We start from the raw sequence: 8,254 nt of genomic DNA, 5'->3' as shown, positions 1-8,254 counted from the left end.
CACCCAGCAGCAGCTCAGAGTGCTTCGAGGTGCTGCTCCAGACTGTCCGAAGCTGTGTTAAAGGATCCTTGTTGGAAAATTGTCATTGCTTCATAATAGAGTGTTGGTTTGAACTTTGGAGCTTTTTTTGAGATGCCTTTGTCTGTGGGAACACGTAACACCAGCCCGTGTAGTAGGAAAGGAGTCCTTGGAAACCCAGTGTCTCTGGTTTCCAGAGACAGCTCTGGGTGAGGTGGGTCCTGAGGGAGACGGTGCTGCCGCTCGTGTACAGCCGGCTGTGCCCGGCTGGGCTGGCGGGGGGGCTGAGGCCAGTGCCCAGCCCCGGCAGTGACCCCCTGCTCTCCGCAGGCCCCTCTATGTCACCGTGGTCTACCAGGGGAAGTGCTCTCACTGCATGCGCATCGGCGTGGCCGTGCCCATCTCCGGAACGGTGGCCAGGCTGCGGGAGGCCGTCTCCTCAGAGACCAAGATACCCACGGAGCAGGTAACGGGCTGGGCTCATCGCCCACGTGCCCTGTGGGGGCTTTCATCCCATCCTGGATATGCAGGAATTGGACTTTGCTGCCCATGATTGAACAGGGGGAGCAGGGTACTGGTAATCTGGGCCATGCTTTTCCCTGCCCGTTGGTGCTTTGAGACCTAGTGGAGCTGGGGTAGCCATCAGCGGAGCGAGCAGACCTGAGACCTGATCACACGGCGATCTGTGTGTGCTGGCAGTGAGGGGACCTTTAGGCACCCGTGAGGAATCCTCTGTAGGAAGACCTTCAAGGAAGCTGTTGGATCCCATAAAAACCTCTCCATGTGCTGCTTTTACCACAGCTTCTCTACCGTGGCAGTCCTTTTCCCTGTTCCTCGCTCCTGGCTAATGCCAGGATGTTTTGAGGAATGCCATCCTGTAGCAGGAAGATCCCAGTTGGGAGAGGGGGCAGCTCAGCTGGACCAGGCACGGGGGGTTTCATGGGTTCTGGGTTGCTTCTGCTGACTCCAGATCGTGCTGACGGAGATGTACTATGACGGGTTTCATCGTTCCTTCTGCGATACTGATGACCTGGACACTATTCACGAGAGCGACTGCATCTTTGCCTTTGAGACCCCAGAGATATTTAGGCCCGAGGGGATCCTCAGTCAGAGAGGTGAGTCCATAACTCTGCGTAGTGCCTACCTCAGGTGGCTGGGTGAGGAAGGCTTGTTTTGGAAGAGGATATACTTGAGAATAGAAGTCCCACAGGTAGTTTGTTTTGGTGTATTGATTTCAGCTCTAACTTTTCCAGACTCATTCCAGAAGACTGAATGGAGGTGTCAGCCGTGAGGTTATTAAGAAGCAATGTGTGCTCCTTTCTGCCTCTTCCTGGGGCTGATGCTGGAGGCCAGGCTGGCTTAGTGTGAGATCTGTTGATTTAAAGACCTGCTGGGGACCAGATGAAGCCGCTGAAATTGTGTTATTTAAGATCAGATTGCCAGTGATGAATAAACAGTCTCGGGAATGAACACACCCTTTGAAAGCTCAAAGCCCTGAGCTTCTCTGCATCTCCCTCAGTGAAAGGGATCCTGGGTAGACTGAGTGCAGTCAGAGGCAAATGTTATTATGGGAAGTAGCAAGGAGGGTGTCTGTCACTCCAGCTTTTCTTGCAGCAGACAAAGCTATGAGTATGTGTACAAATTACTGTCAAAAATCAGTTTGGTGGGCACTTGCAGATAATTCCTTTCTGTAAAGAAATAGTCGCTATGAAAAGTAATTGCTCTTTGAAGCCTTCATGTGAGTAATAAAAAGTCTTGATTCCATCCTGCCCTACTCCTCTGCAGCCAGAGGAGGGTTTCTTGAGGGGGCATTAGGGCATTAAAGGCAAATGACACAACAAAACGGTTCCTTTTTCCTATTTTTTTTCAGGAATACATGTGAACAATAACCTGAATAACTTGAAATGTGGCACTGAGCACTCCCGAACAATATCTTACTCCCAAGGAACAGGGAAGTCTGGAAAACTGGAACAGTCCTCTACTAAGGCAGCAGCGAGTGACAAGATTGTGCTGCTGGTGTGTAACAGGGCATGCACCGGACAGCAGAGCAGAAGGTGACTGGCAGCTTCGCGGTGTTGCTCTGCCTGCTTCCTCAGCTGGCCTGGGCTTTGCTCCCTGTGCAGCACAAAGGAGCGGCAGCTCTCATTCCTTAGGTGCTAAAGAACACAGTGATCGTAAAACATCAGTGAATGCAGCCAGATATTCCTAAATTTGGTGAACTCCAAATAGCCCACTGCTACTGGAAGTGGTGAAAGCACCCAGCCGGGGGCTGTGCCGCCTCTCCAGAGCTGTCTGGTTTTGGAGAGCAGTGAGCACGTCTAACCAGGTCCTGTCATGGCTGGACGTTTTTAATTGGGATGCAAATGGGGTGGGAGAAGCAAGAGTCTGCCACGGCCAAGGCGTTTGTACCAGTCGGGACCGAGAACTATCTCAGCCCTGAAGCCTGTTCCACAAAAGTTACCCTGGGCAGGTAACGGTTGTGCAGCTCTGCAGCCTGAAGTGAGCAGCTTGAGCGCAGAGCCCATCAACAAGGGCCCTCTGGGTGGGCAGCCGTAACCATGCTCCTCTTCCTCTCCCGGAGAGGGTGGGGAGGCACTGGGACAGGTTGCCCAGAGAAGCTGTGGATGCCCCATCCCTGGAAGTGTCCAAGGCCAGGCTGGATGAGGCTTGGAGCAACCTGGCCTAGTGGAAGGTGTCCCTGCCCATGGCAGGGGGTGGGACTGTGGGGGCTGTAAGATCCCTTCCCACCCAAACCATTCCATGATCTTATGAAAGTTAAGCACCTGGAGACGGTTTTTAAATGCCTGGTGTCGGGGGAGTTTCATCCAGAGCCTGCTGAGCTCCGTAGGTGCTGCATGAGGAGGGCGGCACTGAGAGAGTTTGGGGATCCTGTTGCTGAACAGAATAATCCTTTAATTGCTCCCTCAATTGCTACTCCATACTGTAGGTTTGGCTTGCCCTTTGTGTTGCATCTGGAAAAAACGATTGCTTGGGATATTCTGCAGAAGGAAATTTTGGAGAAGATGCAGTATTTCCTGCGGCCTGCAGCCTGCCTGCAGGTGAGCCAAATGGTTCGGCTGTTCTGAGACTTCCAGCTCTGCGTGACGTGAACTGAAGGGGGAGGCAGTTACTCGGGGTGGTGAAGATGCTGACCTGATGGCTTCCCAGTATTTCTTTGTGGGATAATGTCCATTTGCTGCACGGCACAGGTCACCTTAGACTGATGGGTGAAGGAATCGCGTGCTTCGCTTCCTTCCTTGCCCCCAAGCAGTATGTGAGAGGTCAGTGCCGCTGCCTGCAGCAAAATCCCCTTCTTGATGGGGTTTCCTCAAAAGAAAAGCTGAACTTAGACTGATGGGTGAAGGAATCGTGTGCTTCGCTCCCTTCCTTGCCCGCAAACAGTACATGAGAGGTCAGTGCCGCTACCTGCAGCGAAATCCCCTGCTTGGTGGGGCTTCCTCAAAGAAAAGCTGCATCGTGTGCTTATGACTGTGTTTCTGATGAGATCTGAGGGCAGGGGGTGGAGGGGGGTATCCCCTCTGGGAGCTGTTGGGAACAAGCCTCAGTTGCTGTACCTCACCCCCCCGAGCTGCTCGGTGTGGGCGTGTGTGAGACCTTGTGCATTTGTTTTCCCATAAAACACACGTTCTAGGAAAAAGTACTTGTCCGCTGGTCCCAGAGCAGGTTTGCACACAGGTGAGGCGGGCTTGAGGCACTGAGGTGGCTACTACTCTTCGTCGCAGGTTTGCCCGTTCAGCTTGCGAGTGGTCAGTGTTGTGGGCATAACGTACTTGCTACCTCAGGAGGAGCGACCCCTCTGCCATCCGACGGTGGAAAGGTGGGTTGGCGCTCGTTCCCCGGCCTGGACAGAGGTTTGTCAGCTGGGAGCTCCGTGTTAGCCGTGCAGAAAGGGGCGGTCTTGGTGTGGGGAATGGACCACGTGGGCTTGAGGAACAGGGAAACGGCGGAGCGTCCTCAAGAACTGTGTGGGAATTGAGTTGTCTCATGCCATCCAGAATCTGTCCTCTGTGGGAATGGAGAAGAGCATGAATTGCTCCCCAATTCTCTCTGTCTAGTGACTGCTGTTCTTTGAGGTTTTTGTAGGTGACGCTTGGTAACTAAGCGTATGTTTATCTACCGAGCTGAGGTGCTTGGGCAGATGGAGTTTGCCGGCTTTGCTGTGTTCTTTGATGGCTGAATATCTTCCGCTCCTTCGCAAGCTTGGGCTGTGGGAGGGGAGGGAGGATGAAGGGCTTGTGCAGAGGAGCTGTGTGTGTGTAAAAGATAGCGTAGGCTTCGGGTGGAAAGGTGGCCTGACTGCTGTCTGCTCCTCTCTCCAGGGCATTGAAGTCCTGTGGACAGGGGGGAACTGCACATGTGAAACTGGTGGTAGAGTGGGATAAAGAAACGAAAGATTAGTAAGTATGAAGTAGAAGGGTGTGTTCACCTCGAGCGATGCTTGTGTCAACGGTGCACCCTTCAGCAAACACGAGACCCCCCAAACTCTGCCCTGTGCCCTGGCCCCTGTCCGTGGGGATGGGCTGAGGCTGAGTGCCTTAGGCTTGCTCCGAGTTGGAGTGCTCTGTAGCCTGGGTTTGGCATTGGGGAGCAGGTCTCTCGCCTGTGGCTCCTTCCCCCACCCATCATATTTGTGTGAGAGTCTGTGGGCCATGAGTAGCTCTTTCTGTTTGAGATGAACTGGGGCAGGTGCCCACCGAAGCTGTTCACCCTGTGTTCAGCTGGGCTGCCCCGGCAGGATCTCCTGCCAGTTGGCTCAAGTGCAGCGAATCTGGGAAGGAGCTGCTGGTTGTACCTTGAGGGTGGCTCCTCGGCAGCGTGGGGAGGAGGTGGCTCTGCTGGTAAATGCCTTGTCTCCCTGATGCAGCTTGTTTGTGAATACGGAAGAGGAGTATATTCCAGACTCCGAGAGCGTTCGCCAGCAGAGAGAGCTTCATCATCAACCTCAGATCTGCACTTTAGCGCAGTGTTTCCAACTGTACACCAAAGAGGAACAGGTAGGGGCCCGGCTGTCGCAGCCACCACTCGGAAGGTCCGGCTGGTCCACCACGTCTGCCTGAACTCCCATGGCAGCAGAGTAGCTGTGTCCTGCACACATGGATTTGTTGAGGCAGAACATGTGTAACACCACAGTCTTTACCAGCTCTGCCGACGGTTTCTGCTGTGGGAGGCACTGCTTTGGGGTTTGCCCCCTGATGATGATATGAGAACACACTCCCCTGCTCTGCACTTCCCTCCCTATGGGAAGACAGTGTCTGGCATACGTTCTAGGCTGTTCGAATGGTGTGGCTGCTTCATGGGAATTTACTGGAGCAGCTGTGTTTTTCCAAGCCTGACCAGGGCTGGGGTGGGCTCAAGGCAACCCCCACTGAGTGGGACCCCGCAAATGGCAGCACAGGGACCTCTGAGCTCAGTTCTGCATGGCAGCTCTGCTCCTCTAGCTCAGCTCGTGGTGGGAGGAGGGTGAGACTAGAGAGGGCTTTGCTCTTCCCCTTGCCTGGACACGTGGCCAATGGGTGTTTCTTTGCCAGAGGGGTCTCATCTGTAAAAGGGGCCGGTCTGCAGATGTGTGGGCTTGGATAACTCTGGAACCTCTCTCCTCGCTGCTTTCAGAAGTGAGTTAAGAGCGGGTTGACATCTTGTAGCTCTGAGCATTGAGCACTGGGCTGCGGAGGGGGCGCACCTCGGGTTTGTGTCTTTGAAAAGATGCATCCTCCTCGGTGGACAGTGAAAATCGCTGCTCTTGGTAGCTCTGTCACAGGGACGCAGGGAGGGAGAGGGCTGCTGGAGTGCAGCAAGGTGTCGGAGTTAAAATTCCTAGTACACTGGTCTTTCTGTTCCAATTCTTTCTTTGCTGCTGGTTCTATGTGAGAATACTTTTAAGCAGACAGGCTTGGCAGAGCTTTGTCTTTTGTTCTTTCTTCTCCCCCACTTCAAAGGGCTTGGGGCCTGTAAGGTGGGAACAGCTTTTCTGCACAGCGGCACTAGCTGAATTCCCTTGCAGCGGGATGTCTCCAGTGTGAGGCTCACGTCTTTGCTTGTGGCTATTCTGAGGAGCATCCTGGGGAACCCTGTGTTTCCACTGAGCTTGGAAAACGCTGGAGGTAGACAGAGTGCAGGGGTCAGGGTCTGCGCTGGGCCCGGGGCAGCAGAGGAGCAGTGGCCTAGGGAAAGCTGCCTTGGAATCTCAACACTGATACCCCCTTGTGCCTCTTCGTGCAGCTCGCCCCAGATGACGCGTGGCGGTGCCCACACTGCAAGCAGCTGCAGCAGGGTAGCATCACGCTGAGCCTCTGGACCTTACCCGATGTTCTCATCATACATCTCAAAAGGTTTAGGCAGGTAAGGATGTCTGGGTGACGCTGGGGACTGTTGCTCGGCCAGACAGTGCCCTGACCCCTCCCAGAAGCAGCTCCCTGCCCTCTGTGTTCCTTTCCTCGGGGTTTTGTTTTCCCCGAGTGCGGTGGCCTCGCTGCCACAGTGGCTCATGCTGTTCTCTGTTTACGCAGGAAGGAGACCGAAGGATGAAACTCCAGAACATGGTTAAATTCCCCCTGAGTGGCTTGGACATGACTCCTCATGTGGTTAAGCGCAGCCAGAGCAGCTGGAGCCTGCCGTCTCACTGGTCACCTTGGAGGAGACCTTACGGCCTCGGAAGGGATCCTGAGGACTACATCTATGACCTGTATGCTGTCTGCAACCATCATGGCACCATGCAAGGGGGACACTACACAGGCAAGTATCCTGCACTGTTCTGTGTGTTGGATCCTTTCAGGAAGGAAGGGGTTAGGTTATTCTAGTGAACAGTCATGACTTCATCTTTCTTGACCAAAGGACCCAACCAGCTGCCAGGGGCTGGCTCTGTGATACCGGAAGGGTAACCTTCGCAACGGAGGAGCAGAGCAGTGCCTCTTGACCCCAAATGTCTTACTGTACGTTTCTCCCTGCTGTTTTGTTTTTTTTTTTTCCCTTCAGAGTAATGCAACTGGCCATGAGTGTTTCCGAAACGCTTCCGGCCACTCAACACAGAAGTTCCGTAGTTGCAAGAGGCTGTTAGGCACGGGAAGTATTTGCAGGTTGCCTGTGTGCGCAGCCAGGTTACAAACTCCTCTTTGCTCACTCCACCAGCTCCCAGGGCAGCTGGTGATGCTTGATGGTTCTCAGGATCTGTGTGACTTCACCCAGCAGCTCAGAAAATGCACGTCCCCAGTTTCGCCCTCTGATGTGCATCCCTGGGCTGTGTTGTCCTGGGTGGGCTCAGTCAGAAGGAGGTTCACTGAGGGGGGCAGATGGCCACAAGTAGCAGAACGGGAAGTGACCGAACGCCCCAGACGGTGTTGTGTTCTGAGCGGTAATGCTGGGCCAAGCATGTCCTGAAATGTGAGCTGTTTGTGCTCAGGCCCTCACCTTGCCACTCAGCCTGCAAGAGGCTGTGTTGCAGGAATAGATCCATGCCTTTCATTCTCCTCTGAGCCCATTGTAGCAGCCAAGGTCATGTTTAAGTTGATGTACAGCAAACCTGAGAGCAACAGAAGTGAGGGAAGTCTAACAGCAACGTATTTTCTCGCAGCGTATTGCAAAAACTCGGTTGATGGCCAGTGGTACTGCTTTGATGACAGTGATGTTCAGCAGCTTTCCGAAAATGAGGTCTGCAAGCAGACAGCTTACATTCTTTTCTACCAGAGACGCACAGCAATCCCGTCGTGGTCTGCGAACAGCTCTGTGGCAGGTGAGCCCCGCTGGCGAGGAGTAGCTGCGGTTTGTCTTTCACGGATGGCTCATCCCACTGCAGGTTGTTCTGCCCAGCTCTGCCTAGGCCCCCGCTTTCTGTTGCAGGACGGGGTGAGGCTTGTTGGTGTGACCCAGGGCACCCGGGAAACCCCCCGCCTCCTGTTAAGGCCAGTGGTGACAAAGAGGCTGGGGAGATGGGGAGCCTCTGCCCCAGTAATTCTGCTCAGAGCTGCCCCTGTCCAAACCAGGGCAGAAACCCGGCTTATTCCTCCAGAGCCATTGGATTCTCTGGGGGGTGAGCTGGGGGTGGGTGCAGACTTGGTGACTCACTGTCACAGAGAGGGTGTGCGATGCGTCACGGGCTGCTCTGGGTCTGCCTGCTGTCGCACCGGTTCCCTTGGGTCAGAGCGCGCTGGGACAAGTGCCATTCTGCCTTTCACCTATGACCGTGGCTGCCTCCTAAGAGCAGGGGCTTTGCCTCGGCGGT

The 8,254-nt window shown here is 54.4% G+C and overlaps 1 protein-coding gene across 1 annotated transcript in view; it reads left to right on the top strand.

The window, feature by feature from the left end:
• USP31 (ubiquitin specific peptidase 31) overlaps positions 1-8,254 on the top strand; it is a 13,710-nt gene that overhangs the window by 2,635 nt on the left and 2,821 nt on the right. Inside the window, exons 4-13 of the mRNA XM_010147426.1 lie at positions 349-484; positions 989-1,133; positions 1,889-2,072; positions 2,966-3,077; positions 3,762-3,856; positions 4,359-4,436; positions 4,904-5,033; positions 6,259-6,378; positions 6,546-6,771; positions 7,607-7,800. Coding sequence (XP_010145728.1) covers positions 349-484; positions 989-1,133; positions 1,889-2,072; positions 2,966-3,077; positions 3,762-3,856; positions 4,359-4,436; positions 4,904-5,033; positions 6,259-6,378; positions 6,546-6,771; positions 7,607-7,800 — 1,420 coding nt within the window. The remainder of the gene's footprint in view (positions 1-348; positions 485-988; positions 1,134-1,888; positions 2,073-2,965; positions 3,078-3,761; positions 3,857-4,358; positions 4,437-4,903; positions 5,034-6,258; positions 6,379-6,545; positions 6,772-7,606; positions 7,801-8,254) is intronic.

The sequence above is a fragment of the Eurypyga helias genome, unplaced genomic scaffold (assembly GCF_000690775.1).
Source record: "Eurypyga helias isolate BGI_N326 unplaced genomic scaffold, ASM69077v1 scaffold33682, whole genome shotgun sequence".
Taxonomy (NCBI): domain Eukaryota; kingdom Metazoa; phylum Chordata; class Aves; order Eurypygiformes; family Eurypygidae; genus Eurypyga; species Eurypyga helias.
This window is presented reverse-complemented; position numbering and strand designations above follow the sequence as displayed.